The sequence below is a fragment of the Cyprinus carpio genome, chromosome A17 (assembly GCF_018340385.1).
Source record: "Cyprinus carpio isolate SPL01 chromosome A17, ASM1834038v1, whole genome shotgun sequence".
NCBI lineage: Eukaryota > Metazoa > Chordata > Actinopteri > Cypriniformes > Cyprinidae > Cyprinus > Cyprinus carpio.
The window spans coordinates 22,809,558-22,835,779 of record NC_056588.1 but is presented as its reverse complement, the minus strand read 5'-3'; the positions used below and the strand labels follow the sequence as shown (position 1 = coordinate 22,835,779).

The window sequence follows — 26,222 nt, the reverse complement described above, 5'->3', positions numbered from 1 at the left end:
TGTTTCAGTATGTTCTATATTTAGGCAAAAACGATACAGTCAAATAAAAATAAAGAAAATGAGAATAATCCATCTAACTACAAGCAACAGCACAAATAAATACAATAGAGTAAAGATACAAATAAAAGAAACAGTTTTTTTTTTTTAGGTAGGCCTAACATTAGTTTTTAGGTACAGAAATTGAATAACGTAATGAAATGTAAAACAGCTTTGCATATTGGACTGTATAAATGAAAGATTATTCTTTATTAAAGTTACAAAAGCTATTCAATCAAGAGCAGTGAGTGATTTCTTTGTTGTTGCTGTTCGATTAATATTAAGAGAATGCACTGATCCAGTGCACTGATATTGTGTGTTCAGTCGGCTATGTCTGCTATAGGATACTTACCAAGATGGGCATTCTGACATAACTTTTGTGTGAATTTGTCCATTTAAACACAATACTCCAGAGAGAGCTTAATATTTGTGCACGTTCTGAGACGCGTTTTTGCGCTCCACATAATCATCTCACCACTCCCCCAACCTAACATCACATCCACCATAAAATAAAAAAGCAAAAAATAAATTAATTTAAATTAACAGATATCAACGTGTGCTGTACAGGTCTCACCTGTGTGCACGCTCATCAGCGCACAGGTGATGACGGAATAAATGCTCATAGTCCAGCATTCGGCATTCGCATTGAACAAGAGTGAATGGGCTGTCCATGCTTTTTTCATCGCAGTTGTTGTAATGTATTGGAAATCTAGAATTTGCATCCCTCAACAGAACCATATATAAGCCGAACCCTGTTTGTTTTACATGTTATTTATAGCAGCCTATATATATATATATATATATATATATATATATATATATATATATATATATATATATATATATATATATATATATATTATATATGTGTTGACAGATTAAAAAACCGTGCCGAACCGTTGTGTGGAGAAACATACAGTTAGATTTTTTCTGGCAACCATTCCATCCCAAATAATATATTCTATATATATATAGATCTATATACTATATATATATATATATATATTATATATATATATATATATATATATATATATATATATATATGTATATATATGTGTGTGTGTGTGTGTGTGTGTGTGTGTGTGTGTGAAGAAATTATGTATTTAAATAAATTATTTAAATAGTGGTTGATGAATTGGTCTGTTCATTACATATTACTAGAAACAGCACATTTTTATTCGATCAAACTATTTTTTTTTTCTCTATCTTGTATGATTTTGTAATCCTTTTCCTGATAAAGGATTTAACAAATTCAGATTGTTGGATGTCCAATAAGACACAGCTTTTCTTACTCTTTGAGCCAAACACTGGCAAAGGCTTTAATGTGAGATGTAATGAGGGAAATAATCAAGCAAACAAACCGCTACTATAAAAGGGAATTGGCAACAGCACAGCTTTTAAAAGAAGTTATAATAAGATGGAGACGAATCTCAAGTCAGAGGTGGGCAGTGCAGGTTCTTTGAAGAGCTCTTCTGTATCAGACACAGGGCTCTTTGTGATAAAAAGCTCCAGCATTTATAAAGCCCTCCTCACGGAGACAATGAGATTAATTCACTCGTGAATATGCGTTGGCTGCTGAATAATCAGCTAAACATGTGGCTCTGAAAGGATGTGGATTGGAAGAGAGAATCTGTAATCCACTTGTAAGGTATCAGACAAATGCATGAAAAATTAATAAAGGTGCTGAACAATGCTGCAAAATCTAACAAGGACCAAAAACCTACCTCTAGTTTCAGTGAAAAATGCTACACCAGTCTTTCTACAATATCAGTAGTACAGAGTATCAGCTCAATTCATGCCTACACCACAAGCTGTTAATTAGCAACATGTTATCAATACGGTCTGACCACTGACAGTCAAAGATGAATTACATATTTAAGCTTTTAAATGGTCAAAAATGAAGACCATAACACTGTGACGTGTGTGTGACAGAGATGGGTCATGCTGTTTTTGACCATTCATGTATCAAGTTAAACCTAGAATTTGCTATGAAAACGCACTCTAAGAAATGTGTCTGATCAGGGTCAGGTGAACCTGAAACCAGCCTACAGTAACTACACACAACTCTTATGATTCACTAGTCATTCAGGCAACCCATGAATAGTTCATAAAATATGTAGTTTGAAAATATGTAGTTTTGCACAGTCCTAATGCATGGATGTCCAATATGTGGAGTTGAGCAGTTTTCTGTACTTCAGTTTGTTTTATTGTTTTATTGTTTTGTTTCTAAAATACAGATTACTTGAATAAATACTTATGAAAATATTGTGATAGTGTATTGATAAAAGCTTGAAGGCTTTTTTTTATATTTATTTATTTGACTTTAAAGAAGTATGCTCAGTGGCTATTAGTTTTGCTGTGGTATCAAAATAGTATCAAGAATCATGAAGTTTTCACTCCATAAAATGTGTATTTTACCGCCTGGAATGCCAGTGGACCCCCTCGAAACGTGATTGGGCTAGTTTTGAGTATCAATTGGGTGGGTTTTGTTGTGAAAACCTGGCAACCCTGGCACGCCACACGCGGAAAGGTTTGAAAGCGTATATAATATGAACGTACTTCAAAACGGCATGTTGAAATTACTCAAGCAGTAACAGTGTTATGGTGCATTTCATTACTGAAGACTTCGACCTTAAAATAATATATATAATAAGATAATATATATTCTTATTTATTTAATCAGGTAAAAATGTTAGGTAAAAAATGTTAGGTAAAAAATGTTAGCCTGAATGCACTGTAAGTCGCGTTGGATAAAAGCGTCTGCTAAATGCATAAATGTATATGTAAATGTAAATTTATTTAAAGTCTTTCTAAAGCAGTGGTTCTCAAAGTGTGGGGCGCACGAAGCAGCAGAAAGAGAAAATAAAAAAAAACAGCCGAAGGACGTAACTTAGAATGGGAGATGGACTGGTTTGTGAAAAGAAAGAGAAAAGCCATAGATGATGTCACACAGACCCAGGCAGATGCTGGTCATTCAAAAGCTAAATGTAGAAAATATGACGTGGCATATCTTGCTCTCTGCTTCACTCACTGTGTCTATACCGGACGCTACAGTTCTCACGTTGCGCCGCAACAGCTCTACTGTACACTGGACACAACAAAGCTACTGTTGCAAATCATTTTATCCAAAGTCCCTTTAAGACAAGTCGTGTCACTCGGTGTCTGGGCGATATATCGCATGCGATTGTCACGTGCATTTCGTCAGTAAAGCCGGTTCCCTGATTAGCGCTAAATCGCCATCACCTGCTTTCAAATGGAGCGGCATTTAATACACAGAGCCGTAGATCACTGACAAGCTACGCAATATCGCGTTCATTATCGAAGGTGATTCATCTGCGATAGCGGATTAGCGGACAGCATGAAACCCACAATAAATAAATAAATAACAGAGAGAATAATAATAATAACAGTTATTCTCTCTATGCTATTTTTTAATGTTTCGAGTGATGCAGGTTTTTTTTTCCCTGTAGGTTTTTTAAATTAAAAAAGCATTAATTTTTCATAATGTTTACTGAAATTATTTGGCGTGACCAAAAAAGTTTGAGAACCACCTAAAAAAAACAAAAAAAATTTTTAAAAAAAGCACACCACACATTTACACATATTTATAACACAACTACTAATAATTATACCAACAAAAGTAGTGTGGTAAAGCAATAGATTTGTTTTTATATTTCTGCAATCTACTATAGTTTGTGTGATTTGTTACTGACTTTCATATTAATGTTTACACCAGGCTTACTTGTCAGTGCTTTATGTTGTCATAATTATTACATGCTTACAAGGTTGGAAGTTTAACAAATCAGTCAATATACTACTCTGATTGTAGTTGTTTAATAAAAATGTCATTCATATCAATGCATCATTCATCGTAACATAGGCCTGGCCTACAGAAAAGAACATTTCTGTTTAATCTAATATTGTGTTGGTCATACAATGATTTTTTTAGCTTGTCTTTGTTGAATAATACAGAACATAAAGAGCTTTAAAAAAATAATCGCATATTAAATCGCAATACTGGTAAAAAAAAAAAAAAAAAATCCCAATTAGATTATTTTCCAGAATCGTTCAGCCCTAATATATTATATATTTTATATTTTCATTTTAATTATTTTAAGTCATTTTTTTAGTTATTGTTTTTTTTTTAATATGTATATAGTTTTGTATAAAGTATAAAACTAGGAATATGTACAGTAGTATAAATATGTACAATATATGTATAGACTGTAGTTTTTCTATACAGTGATTTTTATTTAGAGTTTAGTTATTATTTTAGTACATTAAATGAAAGTGAGAAATTTTGCTTAGGCAACTGGCTGAAAATAACTTTAAATATATAAAGATATTTATAGTATAGTATATTATTATATTATTTATAGTAAATATTTCAGTTAGTTTATTTTTATTTCACAAAAGTTTATTGATTTAAATTTATTTAACTATAAACACCCTGGTATTAGTATTATTACTGAAATTCTGATCATGACAACTTGAACAATTAGGAGGGGATGGGTCAATAGACTTCTGGTTTAGCAAATCTTTCTCTCCATTTTTCTTTTTTGGTAATTTCTGCCTGCAGGCGCTCTGTGCAGTCAAGCGCAGTATTACGAGGCAACAATTAAGCAGGATGTGGAAGCCGGCACCTGGTCCAAGGCATTCAGTGGCTTTCAGCAGCAGCTGACTGTACAGTGTCCTCCACACCAGGTGGTCCTCCTTCAATGACATTAGCTAGTGACTCCAGGGTTAATAAAGGGCCCACATATGCCATTCACTTAGCCACAGACACTGGCTCTTTAAATGGGCTGACCAAACAATGTGCTCTCTCAACGCCCACATAAAGAGAGCTCAAACACACAATTTGGGAATGCTACTTGTTATCAGAAAGCATACAGGTTGTCTTTAAAATGTAAATACATCTTATGGATAAACTGCTGGGGCAGCTGTAATGTTGTGCCACTTCATTCTGGGCTCCTTTCGTGCACAATTACAGTATTGAACAATACAATTTTCTTACATTATTTGAAGAGTTTGGTTCCAAAACGTAATAAATCCATTTTGATTAATTTGAATAAAATTGTGTTTTCTTTACCAAGAAAGTGGCAAGATGAAAACCACTATTTTCTGTTTCAAACTTTCACGTAGCATCTTCAGGTTATAATAACACTAAAAATTAAAATCCAGATTTTAATTTTCAAAGATTTATTATAACATTTTTATTATTTTTTTCCCCCCAAAATGCAATAAATCCATGATAAGTTTTTTTTCTTTCAAAATGCAATAAATCCATTGAATCAATATGAAAGTAATTTTTTATATTGAAACTGTTGAAAATACACAATGTAGTAAGTTGATCCACACATGACAGGCTCTGAACTTGGTCAATACTAATCTTATATACAGGCACTGGACTAAAAATACATTCAATCAGTCATCGCTCCCAAAATGAATTCAACATGTCAACTTGTTTGCTATAAATTAATTACAACAATAAAAAAAAAAATTTCATCATGAACAAGAACATGAACAACAATATCACATTAGACCACAGAAATTCCAAAATGATATTTCCCCTACATTCAACTTCCAAAAGTGCATTCATCTTTGCCATGTTACATTTATTTAGTTGACTAGTGCTATATGCTGTATTAACAAAAACACTGATGTCATTAATAAAAACACTAACACTTACAAACTACGCAATATCACGTTCATAATCGAATGCGATGCATCTAATGAACACGATATTGCGTAGCTTGTCAGTAATCTACGGCTCTGTGTATTAAATGCTGCTCCATCTGAAAGCACGTGATGGAGATTTACCGGCTTTACTGACGAGATGCGCATGACAATCACATGCGATTTACTGTGCAGCCCTTGTTTGTTGATCACAAAGTAAAAAATAGATGAGGAAAACTAGGATGCCGGGTGTATTCAAAGCGCCACCATTACTGTCTAGAGTGTGTGGAATGGTGCGCTGTGATTGGTTGATTGGACATATCGCATTCTGCAGAGAAGGGAGACTGCCGTTTGTTGCGGTTTTGATAAAAAAGAAATAAACATGACAGAATAACTCAGCGAATATCGCATTTTGCATAAAATTAAAAAAATGACTTTTCAATTCCGACCAGATACAATACAGATTTTGGCGGAATCTATTTTTTTTTTATCACGTTTTGGAACCAAACTCTTCATTTATTATTAGTATTATCACTATTACTTATAATACTATTATTATTATTAGTCCTCTACCTAATCCTCCTACCTTCCCCTCATTCCTGGTGTAATGAGTTTATTATTATTATTATTATTATTATCACCAATCATTAGTTTTTACTATTAATATGTCTGTTTTACATTTCTAGATGTTCCTTTGTTTATATGCTTCTACAACCACATCCAGAAACACTAACACACACACACACACACACACACACACACACACACACACACACACACACACACACACACACACACACACACACGCACAAATATTTCTACATACAGGAGTTATCAGAATAGATTTGTCATGTTGGCTGTTGATATGAATGTTTGTTTGCCTTGTCTATATTGTTGTGACACAAATTTTGTTTCTGATTATGATTAATGTTGAAAACACTGAAGACTGGAATAATGATCCTGAAAATTCAGCTTTGCATCACAAGAATAAATGACATTTTAAAATAAATACCCAAAATAAAATTCACTTTATAAAGGAGAGATTTAAAGAAAAAAAAGATGAAGAAATTGTGATATTAACTGCAGGAGAAAATTATTTTTGACCAGAAATACACTTTCTGGTCATGCTCATCCTAACTTCACAGCTTTTTGCACCAACCGTGAATAAGAATCATATACAGTACATGACAATAGCTATAGATCTGAATTGGCTCTGACACATTTATTAAAAGGCTGTATGAAGTGTTTGAAACCAAGACGTGCAAATTACAATGAAATGCTAAGTGCTTCCATTTCAGCAACATGCTGGATTGTCTGGCAAGCAAAAATAAAAGCAATCACAGACACGTAATGAAGTTCCAAACAGGCGCTCAAAAGTGAAAAGGACTCCGGTTGAGGCACTACTTTATAATGAGCATTTCGTAAACAAATTAATAAGAACCACAGGGAACATTACGGCAATCTTACAGGCATCCAGCGTGAGGTTCTGATGGAGGAACGTTAGCAGAGCTTAGCCCTTCACCAAGCAAACTGCACTCTTCTACTTCACAATGTAAAGAAGCTCCATTTCCACATCAAAGCCAGACTGGAAAAAAGCAGGATGCACACTTTTATGTCGCTCTGCCGTTTTCGCTGTTGTTTTGTTTATTCACCCATCCTCTTCGCAGAGACTCTGTTTTGTGTGAACATGCAAATGGAGAAACACAAGGACATCCTTTAACCCAGAACAATCACGGGCAGCGCATGGAGGAGACGTCTCTGCCTTTGAACTGTTTAAAGTGGTATTAATGGCCAACTTATAAATAATCAACTAATTCCTCTTTAAAGATATCCGCCAGTGGGGCGCTGTAGTCTTTAAAGAAGCAGCCCTCTCTGGTCGAATGCGCAGTCAAACAGCTGCATGGAACTCTGCATACTCTGCAAAAACTACTATTTACTATAATATTTTAAAGCTAAAAAAGTGCTTTACTTGTGTATGTGGCAAGTTGCCCCCTCATTGTATTTCAGGATGTTGGAATGTTTGACTAAACGTCTGAGAGAACCCTCACACTCACTGGCTGCCGCCTCTGTAGATACACTAAGAGCATAGTGAAAATTATATAATAGAACACACTTAATATAAAAATCACATAGAACTTATAAAAAACCTCAGAGACGTTCATGCTGCTCCTTGTTGATAGATAGCAGTGCAGCATCTAACAACTCTGTGGCATCAGTAGACAAGGAACAGCAATGCTAACGCTAGCTAAACAACAACTTTAACAGACACTTCATTTGTGGTGCTCTCTGCTTTTCTGCTACGTTTCTATGGACAGTAACCTTCAAGTCTGATCTAAGAAACAATTGCAAATGTGTTTTTGGTTGAGTATCATATTTGATTCATTAACCTTTTTTGGTTCATATAGTATGATAAAGTGAGAATATGGAACTCATACTCGAGGAGGAAAAAACAGCTCAGTTTTATTCAGAGGACCAAACTGAGCAAAACATGCCAATTAGTGCAGATGCTGATATCCAAAAGTTACAATGACATTCTGATAGCTTGTGATGTAAATCAACAAGATCATTATAATACGTACATAAAACGGCACACAGTAAATCAGTTTCAATATATATCTCTAATAATAATAAATAATAAGACAAAATCAAAATTATTAGATACAAAATCAAAACAAATAATGCAATGTAATAAAATGATTATTGAGAGAAGAACAAATGAATGTTCCAAAAAAGACATAAGTTTAGATTTGTACATGATTAGTATTATTTATTTTTTTAAATGATGTCTGGATAATCAATTAATCCTAAGCTTCAGTCCAGTAAGTGTTCATCTTGAAATATTACTAACAATGACAAAGTTATTCTTATGTTTACTTTATAAAAACCAGCACAGATTTCAAAGCAAAAAAAAAAAGTCAACCACAAGCTGAAGGTGGACTTTTGTACAATTATACAAAAAAAAAGTATAAACTACCAATCAGTATACACTTTCTGATCCTGCTGATAATTTAATTCACTTGTGTTTTAAATATGATAAAGAAGGCTTTATAGGGTTAAATATTTTACATGCGCTTAAACTCAAAACACAGGCATTTGGTTAAAAATACCCCAGAATATTCCTCATGAGAGTCATTTCTCATTTATGGGTGAAAAAGTGTTTGGTACAAGTGCAAATGTTCAAATGAAATTTGCCTTTAAGGTGATGATACACAGCGCAACTTTTTTGAGCAATGTTGCTTGGGCACTTTCCCATTGAGAATGGGCAACAAATTTCTATCTGGAAACTTCAGATCGGTTGTAGGTCCTGTGTCTCACCCGGTCGCCTGTTGACAGGAACATTAGCCAAAGTTGCCTAGCAACATTGCTCAAAAAGTAGCCCTGTGTATCATCACTTTTATCCACCTATATTTTATCTCGGGGCTGCCAACTCTCATGCATTCAGTCATGCATATTGAAAAGCACCCTCAAACGAAAGCAAGATCACCCTCAATTTAATCTGTAATAATAAAATATTGGCAAAACAGATCTGGCAACCTCTCCAGTGTTTATTAGTGTTTGCGCTCTGGAAAGCACCTAAGTCTCTATTATCAACGTGTTTTTGTAGCGCTGAGCAAAGTAGCCAATCAAAGACAAATCTGTTGATTTCTTGAACACTCCTGGTTTGCTATTGCGTGCAAGTTTAGTGATTCAAGTCAAGTCAAGTTAGTGATTGTAAAGAGAGCACTCTTTGGACGCTGTCTAGGCTACATATGATCATCAAATTAAATCCATTCCAAATTGGAATAAAAGCTTTGTTTTTTGTTTTTGCGAAGAGGAGGACCATATGTACATACCTTGTACACGCAGAAAGTCTCGAAATTGCAGTGATTGACAGCCTAATGATAACTATAGCAATGGATGGGAGAAAATATAATTTGTCAGAGCAGATGTGCATTTTGAAATGTAAAGTTTTTTTTTTTTACAAGTAGAACTTAAAGGGATACTCCACCCCAAAATGTAAATTTTGTCATTAATCACTTACCCCCATTTTGTTCCAAACCCGTAAAAGCTCCGTTCGTCTTTGGAACACAATTTAAGATATTTTGGATGAAAACCGGGACGCCTGTGACTGTCCCATAGACTGCCAAGTAAATAACAGTGTCAAGGTCCATAAAAGGTATGAAAGTCATCATCAGAGTACTCCATCTATCATCAGACGTGCAATCTGGGTTATATGTAGTGACGGGAACACTTTTTGTAAGCGAAGAAAACAAAAAAACGACTTTATACAATAATTCCTTTGTCAACAGTCTCATCTGTGTCTCTCCATATAACTGTATGCTCTTCTGTGTCATCCGCACCACAAGGATGCGCTGTTTTCTTTCAAATCAAAGCTAAATACACGTAGAAACAGCACATCCTTGTGGCGCGGATGACACAGAAGAGCATACACAGCATAAGGTGATATGGAGAGACACAGAGGAGACCGCTGACTGTTGAATTATTGAATAAAGTCGTTAATTTTGTTTTCATATTGCATGTCTGATGGCAGATGGAGTATTCTGACAACGACTTTCATACCTTTTATGGACCTTGACACTTTTATTTACTTGGCAGTCTATGTGACAGTCTCAAGCCTCCCGGTTTTCATCCAAAATATCTTAAATTGTGTTCCAAAGACGAAGGAGCTTATATGGGTTTGGAACGACATGTGGGTAAGTGATTAATGACAAAATTTTCATTTTGGGGTGGAGTATCCCTTTAAGTGTTACATTTTCAAAACTCTTAGTACTAATATGACAACTAATAATCAAAAGTGCACTTTTTTTTTTTTCAAACGTTCAGTTTAATACATTTGTTTATGATTTAATCAAAGTGCTCTTAATGGTTAATAAATGAATAATCTGGTAAACCTATACATTTCTATGAATATATATTCTATAGATATAGTTATTATATTATTACTTATTTGCAATTTCCAATATGGACAACCAAATGTAATGATTTTTTATGAATGAATGATTTTTTATAAATGAACATTTTAAGTGACTTATCTTAGATGATAACCATTATGTTCAAAGTGTGTGCGTGAGAGAGACAGGATAGAGTACAAGAGAGAGGAAACCCTTACAGTATTGACTGTAGAACATCTGGTTGATAAGAGATGTATATGAAATAGGGAGACAGATGGTTTCAAATATAGCATTTTACAATACAGTATACCATGGTGATACAATATTGTATGATACACTTACATTTACTGTATTGGCAGCAAAATCTGTTCGAGCACAAAACCTCATGGTTGTGTCATACTGTATTGCAACTTTTAATGACACACTGCATAGATACTATTACAAACATTATTACATACAAAAAGATTTTATGTCAATTACATAATGTAGCCTAAATCTATTTTCTAATATCATCTGCAGTCTGTTACTGTAAATATTTCGGCAACAAGGGTGATTTGAAACGTGTATCTTGCATTGTTTGCTATTAAATTAACTGTTGTTCATCCATAATGTTCTGTTGTGTTTCTGTAATTAAAACCAAATGTTCTCATTACATACTATAATAATCTTGTGTTTTGAAACAATGATAATGTGGACTGAAAGTAGGCCTAGATCTGTAATGAAAGCATGAGACCAGGTTTTGAAAGCTCTGTTACAAGTTTGATCAGTTTGAATTTTTGTACTAAGAGTTTTGAATATGTTTTGAATAGCACCAATAATAAGTGAATAATAATAATTATTATTTTTTATTTATTTTTTTTTAAATTAGTGTCAAAGCTCATTTACAAAACCAACACAACAAAAAGAAAGAAAAAACGTATCATGGGACACTATAGTTGGCAGCTTATATGGTGGCTGACATTTGAGTGACATTTATGGAAGAATTGGATATGCGTGGCATAAGAGAGGATAAGCAGTCTTCATTCAGGCCCAGAGAGCCAGAAATGAGTGAGCGAGCTCTGGGAGACTGAATGGTAATCAGAGCACTGCTGATATTCACAGATTGAAGACTCCTTCTCACCATTGGAGGTTTCAGTATCACAAGAGCCCTAGAGGCAGTATTCTTATCAGCAGCCGCCTCAGACAAAGAAACCCCACGAATGAGAGCTGAGCTTTAACGAGGGCTGGTGCTGAACAACTGCGACGATTAGCGAGAGGAGAATCAGGCATGCGTGAAGACGCAAACACAAAGGCATGAAACCCCTCTTTTGCAAACAAACGTGTATACACCCTGGCACGCACTCGTGCGCAAACCAACACGAGCCTTGAGAAAGCAGAGATCTTTTGAGAAAGACTATCATGCGAAGACTACCTCTGCTGCCGGAGGCAATCTCATTCTAATGAGCCAGAAACAAAACACAAACAAAACAAAAGCAACAGTGCTCTGGAAACATGCGCTCTCATACATTCAAATACTCCCACACTTAAGTGCCCAAGCTTGCCAGAATTGCTCATTATCACTCCCTTTACAAGACTACAGACAAAGCGTTAGAGACAAAACCCACACACGGCTCATCAATGCGAACACGTTCATTGTGCACACGGGCAACAAACAAAAAGCGGAGCGACATCCATTTGGATAACCTGAGAGGGCTAACAGCTTTCTCCCAGAGTTGGCAGCCTGAGGAGGGAGGAGAAGAAAGTTCATTAATTAAACAGGGCTTGTGCAGACAGATGGAACCGCTAGCTGGATGCTAATTACTCTGAGAAGATGCGCAGGTTTAACACTCGTCTTCCCCTCCTCCGCCATCAATCACAATTAGCAAGGCTCCAAAATGTCCATCCTTCTCAGAGGACCAACAACAGGATGAGCGAGAGACGGAGATAAAAATAAACAGAGGCAGGAACTATAAGCAACTAGACTGCTTTATGTCCATTTAGAGATTTTTAGATTTAGAAGTTATGAGACCAAAATTTCTAGTGGCCAATATCTACAGTAGCTGAGTGTCTCCAGCTCAAGAAAGTAAGCTCTTAGAGTCTAACATTTAGATTGAAACTTTTATTTGAAATCAAGTTGCATTTACTCATGGTAGAAATGAATTCAGCATTCAAAAGTTTGTGGTCGGCAAGTGTTTTTTTTTTTTTTTTTTTTTTTTTTTTTTTGTTAATGTCTGTGAAAGCAGTCTCTAATGCTCGCCAAGGCTGCATTTATTTGATCAAAAATACAGTAAAAAATGCAATGTTGTGAAAAACTATTACAATTTTAAATAACTGTTTTCTCTTTGAATATCTGTTAAAATGTAATTTATTGCTGTGTTCAAAGCTGATTTTTCAGCATCATTATTCCAGTCTTCAGTGTTACATGTTCCTTAAGAAATCATTCTAATATACTGATTTGTTTCTCAAGAAACATTTCTGATTATTAGTGTTGAAAAACCTTGATACATTTTTATTTCCCCATGATTCTTTGATAATTATACTGGTCAAAAGAACAGTATTTAATTAACATGGAAATAATTTGTAACAATGTATTGTCACTTTTAATCAATTTCATGCATCCTAATAAATAAAATCATTTTTGTTTTTAGTTTTTTTAGTAATAGAGCGGCACAACCATCAATTTCTAGTGTATTGTGGGGACATTGCAATTGAGCAGGGGACAAACAGATATAAATATATAAATATTCCATCTTAACAAGAACAGGTAATCAGCCATAACAGGCAGTTTCATTGTGTACATGAAAACATGGTGCATTTGTATAGCATTTTATTGTTTAAATCTAATATACACCCTTGCTTGGAGGCAATCGTTTCCTCATTGTTTCACATTTAATACAGTTGTTTCCCATCCTCATAAAATAAACAACAACACAGCAGAAAACACTATAGCAGAGTGCAAAAACACAAGCTAGCAGGTGCCAACAGGAGCCGCTCTCATGCTTACAGGCACTTTAGTAACGTCACTCCTGAGGGAGCATTAATAAAGAAGCAAGCTCTGCGTAACTCTAGCTCACACACACACACACACACACACACACACACACACACACACACACACACACACACACACACACAAGCTGGGGGATCCCACCCTGATCTGGCAATGGCTCCTCCATTCACAATAGTGGCAGAACACAGACAGATGTCAAGCATGAATGCCTAATGGAGTGCTAGAGATTTTTTTTTTTTTTTTCATTTTGTGTGGGAGGAGACAGAGGCTCAAGTTTAAAAGTAGATTGTCAAATTCAATCACACTGGCACAGACGTTCTGTGATGCAAAAAATGTCAGAGCAACAAACACTTAATAGCTGCTACAACGAGGCTCGTTTTTAAATGATCTGTTGTCCTTACTAAAGCAACCATTGCTATAACACATACTAAAGGGACTGTTTTGATTTACACCAGTACACAATAATAATTCTTTACGGGCTTCAGTGGATCCATGAAGAATCTTTAGATTTCACAAAAGGTTCTTTAAAGTGAAAAAAAAAAAGAGGCCGTTTCAATTTTTAAAAACATCTTCACCAAGAAAAAAACTCATAAAAAAAAAAATTCTCAATCAATATCAAAACTCAAATATAACTACTATAAAAACTCTTAAAATTAAAGTTTCTTTATTGGCATCTCTGGTTCAATTTAGAACCTTTAACATCACTGAAATCTTTGCATTGGATGAAAGGTTCTTCAGATTGTCAAAATATTCTTTACTGAAAAAAGATTAAGAACTTTAAAGGTTCTTTGGGGAACCAAAAATGATTCTTCTATTGCACTGCTACAAAAAAAACCTTATTTGAAACCTTTATTTTTAAGAGTCCAGTACACCCTGGCAACCACACAAAATTAGTTTTGCATGAGCAAACTCCACAAAATTGTGTTTAGAAATTGTAAAAATCAAGAAACAAATTGTCACTTCCCATATCCACATCCTCTTTACAACCCAGGAAAAATAAATATTTAATGCATTAAAATTGTGGTTAGAGAGCGGCAAAACAAAAGGAAAAAGAGAATATCATCAAGTGCGTATTTCATTTCAGGTTGATGAAGTATGAAGAAGTTTGACCCAGTAGCTGTAGCTGTATTCATATCGAATTAGACACGACTCGATGACCCGGGAGTCTTCCTGCTCCCTGCGGAAATTTGATTAAAAAAGCTATTGAGGATTCCGAGCATGATGATGATGTGCAGAAAAGAAAGCCCAGGCAGAGCCAAGGCTGGATAAACATGAAGTCCATGAGATGCACACATACCTATTACATCTGCCACTGGTCTTTTTGTTTTTTTTTGTCACAAAGTTGTTTACTGACCTGTGTTTAAGTCCTGGCTTTACCATAAGAGAAAATCCCCCACAGGCATTTGTGTGTGTGTGTGTGTGTGTCACTACTCTTTGTTCCAGGCATCACGAGCAGCAGGAGGGGTAGAGAGAGCGAGAGAAGAGTAATGCTATGAGTCATTCAGTGTTAGAGAGAGAGGGTGGGTGGCTGGGTGGGAGAATACTTGAGTATTTCATATAAAGAGGCAGCAGTGAGACGCCATATGCCATATGGGCAAAACTGACTTTCCACTCATGACTGGGCTTGACAAGCCTGTGGACGGGAGCCCCCCTTGAATGTGTGTGTGTGTGTGTGTGTTAGAAAGGCTATGTTCAGAATAAAATACTAACTTACTGAATGCTGTGCAGTATATACTGCCAACTATTTGTGAAAATAAATGAAGTGAAACGGTGGGTATTATTTCACGCAGTAATATGCTACACTGCTGTCACACTCTCAACTATTTTCTTACTATTGTCCCAAGTTACACTACATTGTTTGGTCAGTTTGAATTTGTTCATTCACTATATGCAAAGCATTTCATTAAGCCAATAAATTCATTCAGAGAACTACAGATTACTTGTTCAGCATATTTAACACATTAAATTGATCTGCCATTTATCTATCTATCTATCTATCTATCTATCTATCTATCTATCTATCTATCTATCTATCTATCTATCTATCTATCTATCTATCATCTGACTATCTATCTATCTATCTATATATTTGTGTGTGTGTGTGTGTGTGTGTGTACACAAACTATAGCTTTACAGGATACATAATATGTGAAATGAATTATGCTGTTCTGAAGACACAATTGCCTTAAAATCTCAAGAATAATGATAAAATGATAAAATCACAACACAACAAATAACTAACAATAATGACAAAACAACAAATGAAATGTGAGTTATCATCTAGGAAATCTAGGAAAACTATTATTTTTTAACTATTACTTTTGAATCTATGTTTGTATAAAAATGTCTTGAATGGTTTAATTTCTGCACCACTATAGTCTGACATATATTAAAACAAATGTAACATTTGTCAGTCTCAAGTAATGAGCCAAGAAATCATCCATCGAATTGGAAATGGAAAGCAATAACAAGGGTGGTAGATAGCCTTACACTGTTTATGAACATGTGCAGACATGGACAAGAAGAGAAGGAGAGAGAGAGAGAGAGAGATTGGGTGGGTGGGTGAGTGAGGGAGTGAGTTAGTGTAACTCAGTGATCTGAACACACTGGACTTTGTCAGGACCTCCAGTAACAACAGGTGAGTTGGGAGACCCAGGAAAGCAGACAGAGGAGGGGGACTCTTCAGAGTTTTCCATACATTTAGAGAAACTGCTGCACCCATTTTTTGAATACAGTTGTCTGCTATTATACTATGTTGGTCTATTATATCAGTATCATTCATTTCACATGTACATGGCCTCAATCGTCATGCAGAAAAAGCTGAAAGGGGTCAGTTGGACAGCCTCTTCAAGTTCAACTAGGCTGTTATCAGCCAGAGTAATCTGCAAAGCGAAGCAAGCTAAACCCTGACACATGATTTGAACATGTATGTGTATGGATTTTGTGCTTCAATAAGAAACTAATATGAACACAGTTAGATCTGTGCTATATGACAACCGAACGATCGCATTCATCGTTCTCTTTCTAAATTGCTGGTACTTGTATTACGGTTTATATGAGACCACATTCCTAACTCAAATATCCTCCAACCATCACGGGTGCTAGAAGCAGAATCTCACATGACTGACGGCCGGCAGGAACAGATTATGGCTATTGATTGGTGCCTAGAGATGGATCTGAGCCAGGAGGAGAGAGGGAGTAAGCAGGCTGACACCATCGATTCTTGTTCAGCAGGGAAGGTCAGTGAATCTCTGCCTCACTTCTTAAAGGCCATTGGTCTGTCATCGCAAACCCTACATGGACTAAAGCATGTCAACTTCATGCAGAGACTGACAGAAAGAGAGTGAAAAGGCAGTGTATGGCTCACTGACCAAGGAAGGGCTCAGTGGTAAAAGAGTTAAACCAGCTGCCCACTCTAAATAACTGGATGATACGGGATGTCACGCACAGCTGACAGGAGCAGTCTTTGACCTGTACTGCAACAGGACTTCTTGCAAGTCAATGTGAAGCTGGCTGAATTAGGAACAAGAGCACAGCATCTGAAGGCCTGTTCACACAAAGACAAACATTCAGTGTGACAACTGAATGAACGGCTGCTAATATTATTAAGTTTGTTCAGACTGACAGGAACATTTGCATGCTGTCAATGTGAAGAGCTGTTCTAATCTCCATTTCATTGCACTGAGAAGAAAACTGGCCAAATGATAGGATTCACCTACCCAGAGCTGCTGCTGTCACTTTAAATCATGACCTGATGCCGCTCACAAACAGTGGCCGGATTCACAAAAAAATGTGTCAATAACTTAAGACGAATTCATTGTAATCTTTACAAGTATTGGACTGATATTTTTGTCCAGCTTTCAAAAGTGTATTAAAAAGATCCAATGATTGCCATTTTTGGGGTGATTTCTGTTCCTTTCTTTAGTAAATATGAAAGACAGTGTATTTATTTATGGTTCTTGCAAAGAGACTGATTCTTCAGAGATGGAAACTTGACATTGTTCCAACATTCAATGTGTTGCTGAGTGAGCTAGCGAGCATTATTCATATTGAGAAGTAACGATTTATTAACAATGATGAGCTGGATATATTTTGGAAGATATGGAAGCCTGTATTAAATCACTTAGGAAGTTGATAACTTTATACTGGTTTTTATACTGTATTATACCTTTGTAACTCTTAAACTTATTTAGCTAAATATTATTATCGTGTTATTGTAATATTTAGTTATTTACTTATATATATGTATACATGTATATGTATGCATATATATTATTTTCACACCCTATTGATGTGACCACTGTGATACCTGTTTGGAACTCCTTTATTTTATGCATCAGGGATATTTATTTGTAACTAGTATACCATACTATCGTTTCCTTTTTGGACCTTTGTTCTGAGAAAAAAAAAAAAAAAAAAAAAACCAATGTCATATTATAAAACTAAATAAAGCAAAAAAAAAATAAAAAAATAAGTAAATTTCTCAAAATAAATAAATACATAGTATAAAAATAAAAAAATAAAAATAAAGTTCTCAAATTGTCTTAAGGACTTTTTTTGGCAAAAAGAAACAACAATTTTATTTTATTTTTTTCAACTCGTTGATCAACTCAAAGCTCAAAGGACTGCAGATTACTACAGTGTAATCATCTTTTATCTCTTTCCATTACTAAAATAATTTAAGACTTAATTTTTAGGTTGGAGTTTATCCTGACGTTAGGTTATTAACAATGATTTTTAAGAACTTTCTTTTCAATAGGTAAAATTCTTATTTTTAAAACAACCTTAAGAAAAAGATGAGAACATTGTTTAGAAAATTTTGGAAATACAAAATTTAAGTTAGAAAATAATAAGATCATGTATTTGACGCTATCTGATATACACCACAGCAAATACAAAAATCTGAAAGGCTGTTTGAAAATGTGCAAATAATGTTTGACTTCCTTTCTGCTCTGCGGCAAGCAAGTGTCGGAACAGAAACAGAAAGTTACGAAGCGATTTGTGTCCTAAAGTGTCAAAAACTGAATTTTTGTGTTGAACAGGCCTTGACGTCCTATAGTATTTGTGATATATCACAATCTAATCGCACTGAAGACCAAAAACAACACAGGGATTTGTGAATGTTCAGCAGCTAACAAACATGGTCTTATGCATCAACTCCCTTCATTTTTAGTGATAATGTAAATTATGTAAACAGTAGTAGAAAAATAACCAGATGGCTTGAAGCTAGTGTATTTAATTTTAATCTTAAGCCCTAAGAGCACTTGAAATATACAGTACGTCACAAGTGACATGGCATCATTCTGTGACAATATTTGCTTCTTTTTTTTTTAAGGCTTGAAGCTTGTCACTATTCACTGCCATTATACTGACGAGAGCGAGCGGGACAATTTTAAATCTCTCCATTGTGGTGTGAAAAAAGAAAAAAGGTCTTATGGCAGTAGAACACCAGGGTGAGTAAATAACGACTGAATTCTCATTTGTGGGTGAACAATCCCTTCAAGAGAGACCAATCTGCTCCTAAGCAATATAAGAAAATGTCAACAAAAGTGAGAAGATGAAGGAACAGAAGGCTTATGTATCAGCTAAAGAGTGAATTTTCTTCATTTATTGATTTTGTAATATATCCTGCACTGGGCTTCAGCATGGCTCACTTCAAACTCGTGGCAGATGATGAATCAATAATCACCACACATTATGCGCACTGTGAAAGGTGTCAGCAGGAGCGGGACTCTCCATTCAAGCTAAGCCCTTTGGAAAAGCATAATCCCAGAGCCGGGCGGGATAGAGATCCATAGATTAGCTCCGAACATTCACCTGCATACACGGACAATAGAAGGCAAGGGTGTGGGACAGCGCAGGGCACGGGGGTGGACTGCAGTGCCCCATGCCAAGCACTGGTGGTCATTTCACCAAAACCCATCCAATTACAGCTGAGTGATGGTGTAGCCCGCTGGAGGCCCCTCCATCTCTGCGGCAGGGCCAGAGAGAGACACCTGCTTTTATCAGCCTGTGCAGGGAGCACAAGGACTCTCTTTCAAGAAATATTCAACTAATTACGCTGGAGCACCAAGCACAACAAGCAGGAAGATTGCAGGGACCCCGACCATTGTGAAGCAGAAAACTCCAGAGAAGATTTCATCTCCACACAAAAGCACACATCTTTCAGACTGTGAGGCAAGGTCATTGTTCTGACGGGGAGCGACAAACTGTAAGAGAGAAGAAAGAGGACTACATTCACACAGCAGTTTTTTTTTCCCCATGTGTGATGCAGATCTGTTTTTGGACGAGAGTGTAAACGGGTAAAGTCACTCGATCTGGAAAATAAACTTGATATGTATCAGATTTTTCATAATGTAACTTCAGTGTGAACATTAAGGATGAAACTGATGCTTGTCATAGCGCAACGTCATGCTTTGAGAGCCTGGCATACATAGCAAGGTTGCTCTAGATATGAAGTTATTTAAAACAATAGTGCTGAGGCGCATGATGAAATGGAGGTAGCGACAGATCTTTCATTTCGTTTGCAATGCACATCAGAGTTAGAGAACATGTAGGGTGGGAGTTGGTTCTGTTCATCGGTTGTTGATTTGATTTTGAGAAGTGGAAGGCAGGTCTGAATGCGAGTTTGCAGTCAAATGTTTGAAAGGGGAGGGGTTTAAGCAAACTAAATGATTGGAGGAGCCGATAGACGTCGGTTGCAATTTTATCGTTAGCTAAAAAATTTAAAATGAGAAATGTTGCCTTTGCAACGAACTGAAATAAAAGCTGAAATACTAAAATTATGAACTGAAATAAATCCCCCCAAAATTTTTACTATTTAGAAACACTAAATAAGACCAGTAAAATTGACAAAAGCATGTAACAAAATTTCTAAAAAATTAAACAATGAAAACTGAAAACATAAAAATAAAAGCTAATTCAAAATATTTATTAAAAAGATAATAGTAAATAATAATTAAAGTAACTAAAAAGTAAAAAATAACTAACAATAGGTTTAATAAGGTTTAAGTGGAGAGGTGAGGTGTCCAAGTCGCAACATAAAACTACTGGGGTGCCTCAGGGCTCAGTTCTTGGACCACTTCTCTTCTTTGTCTACATGGCATCATTAGGTTCAGTCATTCAGAAACATGGCTTTTCATACCACTGCTATGCTGATGACACTCAACTCTACCTCTCATTCCATCCTGATGATCCGACGGTAGCTGCTCGCATCTCAGCTTGTTTAACAGAAATTTCTTGCTGGATGAAGGACCATCCCCTTCAACTCAACCTTGCCAAGACAGAACTGCTTGTGGTTCCAGCAAACCCATCGTTTCATCACAATTTCACCATCAAGTTAGGCACATCAACCATAACTCCTTCAAAAACAGCCAGAAACCTTGAAGTTATGATTGATGATCAGCTAGCTTTCTCAGACCACATTGCTAAAACTGTCCGGTACTGCGGATTTGCTTTATTCAACATTAAGAAGATCAGGCCCTTTCTTTCCGAACATGCTGCACAACTCCTTGTTCAAGCTCTTGTTCTGTCCAGGCTAGACTATTGCGATGCTCTCTTGGCAGGTCTTCCAGCCAGTTCTATCAAACCTTTACAATTAATCCAGAACGCGGCAGCAAGATTAATTTTTAATGAGCCGAAAAGAATACATGTCACACCTCTGTTTATCAATTTCCACTGACAACCAATAGCTGCACGCATAAAATTCAAGTCATTGATGTTTGCCTACAAAACCACCACTGGCTCTGCACCCCTTAACCTAAATTCACTACTTCAGACTTATGTGCCCTCTAGAAGCTTGGGTTCTGCAAGTGAACGTCGCTAGATTGTGCCATCCCAAAGAAGCACAAAGTCACTTTTACGGACTTTTATATTAAATGTTCCCTCCTGGTGGAATGACCTGCCCAACTCAATCCGAGCAGCTGAGTCCTAAGCCATCTTCAAGTATCTGCGAAACACATCTCTTCCATCTTTATTTGACCCTCTAACTTTAGCACTCACTATTCTAATTCTATTCTCAAAAAAAAAAAAAAAAAAAAAAAAAATCTAACAACCTTTCTAATCTTTTTGTATTCTATCTATTTTCTTTTCATTTATTATACAATTATAAAAAAAAGACCTCTAACACTAGCTTGATCTATTCTTTTTCTATTCTATCTGTTTTCTTTTTATTTATTATATTATTTAAAATCCCTTGCTACGTGTACTGCATTTAAGCTAACTGAGACTTGTTATAGCACTTATATATCATTGCTCTTTTGTTGTTTTTGATTGCTTCCATTGTCCTCATTTGTAACTCGCTTTGGATAAAAGTGTCTGCTAAATGACTAAATGTAAATGTAATAAGGTTAATAAGATTATTGCATTTAAAAAAATAGATAAGGTGAAAATTCATATAGTGAAAGTGAAAGTGACATGACATACAGCCAAGTATGGTGACCCATACTCAGAACTCAGATTTAACCCATCCAAAGTGTACACACACACCGTGAACACACACCCAGAGCAGTGGGCAGCCATTTATGCTGCAGCGCCCGGGGAGCAGTTGGGGGTTCGGTGCTTTGCTCAAGGGCACCTAAGTCGTGGTATTGCCGGCCCGAGACTCGAACTCACAACCTTAGGGTTAGAAGTCAAACTCTCTAACCATTAGGCCACGACTTCCCCTTGATTTAGTTTCTTTACCCTCATAATTAAAACCACTGTAGTTTTAAGTATGTGGCTCAGTTTAGGAGCACCATCTGTTCAGGTCAGTGACTGTCATGGGACAAACTTCATATGTCACAACCTCAAACCAACAACAACAACAACAACAAAATGATTTGGAATCAGGCCTGTGCTGTGAACTTTGACAAAGAGATGGGATGAGCAATGGAAAGACAAACAGAGACAGAAAGACACACAGAGAATGAGTGAGCGAGAGAAACACACACACACAGCATGCACTTTTGTGTGAATATAAGAAGTGACTGTCGAGCAGATGTTCTTGTGACGGACAGATAAGAGACAGTGGTATAGAAGCAGCACCAAAAAGCAGATCAATTATTCATAGAGACAGATCAAGTCATTGCAGGAAGCTGTGAAAGCAGAATATCCTTAATGGCCTTTCACACCCTATTCACAAGAGACAATTAACAGTCACACACACACCCAGTCACGATAATGATCACACTGACGCAATATCACTGCAGACAGGAAAGAGCAGAATTAAAAATCAGACATGATGCATCAATATCTACTTATGATCTGTTCCACATAGTGCTATAGGTGTTAAATAAATGTAGTACACAGTGCTATAGGAATACACTTAATACACAGGAATGGTCAAAATTGACTGTTTATCTGTAAAATTAATGTTGCTAGGCAACCATTTTCCTCACTTACACTCACTACCATCCATAGTCCAAGTAAGTAAAACTTTTATTCATCAAGGATGGCTAAAATTGACCAAAAGTGTAAATAAATAATTAATAATTTATATTTATATTTTATAATTACCTCAATTACACTTGTTACAAATGATTTCTGTTTCAAATAAATGCTGTTCTTTTGAACTTTCTATCAAATCTATTTTTTCTATTTTTCTTGGAAATAAAGTATTGCTATTTCCACAAAAATATGAAGCAGCACAACTGTTTTCAAAACTGATAATAAGAATACATGTTTCTTGAGGAGCAAATCAGCATATAAGAATAATTTCTGAAGGATCATGTGACACTGAAGACTAGATTAACGATGCTGAAAATTCAGCTTTGATCACAGGAAAAAATTACATTTTAAAATATATTCACAAATAAAAAAATTATTATAAACTGTAAAAATATTTCACAATATTATAGATTTTACTGCATTTTTAAAAATTAAATTAATGCAGTCTCTGAAAGAAGAGACTTCTTTCAAAAACATTTAAAAAACTCAAAAAATCTGACCCAATTCTTTTGAACAGTAATGTATCTGTATCTGTGCTAGCTGTGTGCCTCTTGGATCACTCAGCACTTTCTTCTCGGATACAAAAATTATTTCCTGTCAAATCAACATATCGTGACCATATTCGTATTTATTTGGAAAGTAGACAGTCAGCTGATCATTACCTTAAATTGATTTCATTTTGTGAAAATTACCAAATGACTTCATATTTTCCCATATACCATGGCAGGTCAAATTCTTGATTCTAATTGACTGAAACTTTCCAAGAAAGGCAGCTTAAGCAGTTTTTCTAAGCAAGATACTCAACTGGTGGAGAAGGAAAGAAATTCTACAAGCAGATAAAAAGGTTATGAGATAAACAAATGTACATTTTAACCATGGCATAACAATTCATTTCTGGCCAAAACATTATTGAAAATTAAAGGATACTCAAGGTGTAAGGCTTCCACAGTTAAATGTGGGAATTGATTTGTAATAATTCACCAGCCGGAGACAATTATTTCTTACATAACAGACACAGCGGGTCTGATTCAAACTACTCCCTGGTTCAGTAGGGCCAGTGCACTGAATCTTCTGCTCCCTAAAAATTCCCAGTATAATGTACACCATAAAAACCACTTACTTACCGGAAAATGGTGCCCTGTCTTTGCCAGAAATGGACAAGCTGTACTTTTAACAGTAACAACAAAGAAGAAGACACAATGCCAAAAAATAATAAGTTATAAGCAGTGGTGTCAATGCACACTTGCTACATATTAACAAATCTGAGATATCAGTGGAAGTCATGTTCACTATAAAGATGCACGGCATAGGGAACTACAGAGTGGAATGGGACACACTTGAAGTCTGCTCTACCTACAAGCAGAAAGTTAGCGGCAAATCACATACAGATACTGGAACGCTGTGATCTCTCAGTTCACTGGTTACCCACCGTGAAGGTGAAGGATACAAACTCTGGTAAAGCGGCAGTCGAGACTTCACAGCCCTGCTCGCATTGATGCACGTGGCCCGCACTAGACTCGGCAACAGTGTTCCAGTCACTATCGCCCCGTCGAACAGAGGCCCAAAGAAAGGAACCTGGTTGAAACAGAGCAAATAATAAAGAAACATATTTTACATTTTAAATCAATTTACATGAAGTCTCAACCCGATGTGATATATGTACCCCACAAACAGACTGGAAAAAAAAATCAATGCGCGGGACAGCTAAATCTAGTCGATGGATAATGCAGCACTTCCATTTGCCAAGGCTTGCATTTCTCGAGTGGATGAAATGAGAGTTATTTGAGTGGAACAGCAGATAGCAGTGACACAGCTGAGGGAATTTCACTAATTGCAGCTGGAGACATGCTTCAGGAGCCATACATCCGACAGCATCCAGGCCACTCGACACACAGCAGTCAAGTCTCGTAGAGGTGACGTGTTTGTGAGAAATTACAAATGATGCACGCTCGGTTTCTCTGGGGATCTAGTGGCAGACGCAGGAGGAGGAAGATGAAAGGCAGCTTGACCGCGATGAGAGTGGCGTGCCGACAGTGCAGTAATGGACTTCCAGCATTAGTGCTTTCAGAGAAGAGACAGGAAGAGATATCATCCAGCCCTTCCAGCCACAGTCTACATCTCCTGACAATCAGCGAAACATCGCACATCCTGACGAAGATCTTAAGACGCCTCGGGAGAGGCATTTCACGTAATATATGAAAATCTGGTCAGTTGTGGTGGATTGGTTGTGGTGTTTAATGTAACGTAATGTCATTATTTTCACGACGAGGGACGTACCTGGGGTTTTTTCATGATCTGAACAAAGAACATGTGGTTTTTCATGGGGTAGATGATGATGAGGACATCTCCGAAGTCGGTGGGAATGATTCCTCGCCTGTAATCCCGAGTGTGCTCCGACCACACAATGTGCACTTCATCGTTTCCCAAGTGACGAAGCTATGAACAACCAGAGGCAAAACACATTAATAAATCTGACATGCAAACCAACAAAATACTGTCAGCATTAGTCAGAAACATCATGAGGGCTGCACATCAGGGGAAAAAAACAATCACAGATAATCATTTTCACAGTGCATATGTACTGAATAACAAAATGAAAAAAAAAATCTTAGAAAGACAACGTAAAAGTACCGTGGGCATCAAAAAATATGACTCAATCTCACAAACATGCACGTTTTCCTAGTGATCAACAATAATTCCAGAAAGACTGCACATTTATTTTAGTACATAACAACTGAAATTATTTTTGGGAATTTTCAATCTGAAGTCAAATGAGCTACAGAAATTGGGTTCATTATGTTTCAATCATTTAAACTAATTGACTTCAGCCAGACAGTTGGACAGATTTTCATTTTACATAAACATATACATACATTTGTAGGAAATGCATTTTTTTCGGAAGCTATTTTTGGGACCGCAGGAACATAAACTACATGGGTGCTGAGAGTCTGATTAATATGTAGTTTAAATGTTGAAGCTCCAGTAATATATTGCTCTAATTTGTTTAATGTTGTACATGAGGAAAGCTGTATATCAGAGCAGTGGGTTCAGAGAAGTGGTACTACTAGCTGTCAATCCTGTAAATGCTTTTATATTCAGGCAGGAGACGCTGAAACAATAAGCAGTAGAAACTGTTTGACCCATATGAGTCAGATCTGATTCAGATATCTAGACAGCAGGGAGCATTCTGGAACTGAAAC

At 36.1% G+C, this 26,222-nt stretch overlaps 1 protein-coding gene across 1 annotated transcript in view; it reads right to left on the bottom strand.

The window, feature by feature from the left end:
* The window catches only part of LOC109108381 (ral GTPase-activating protein subunit alpha-2-like), a 230,076-nt gene that overhangs the window by 18,782 nt on the left and 185,072 nt on the right, over nucleotides 1–26,222 (bottom strand). Inside the window, 2 exon segments of the mRNA XM_042774578.1 lie at nucleotides 24,470–24,597; nucleotides 25,300–25,458. Coding sequence (XP_042630512.1) covers nucleotides 24,470–24,597; nucleotides 25,300–25,458 — 287 coding nt within the window.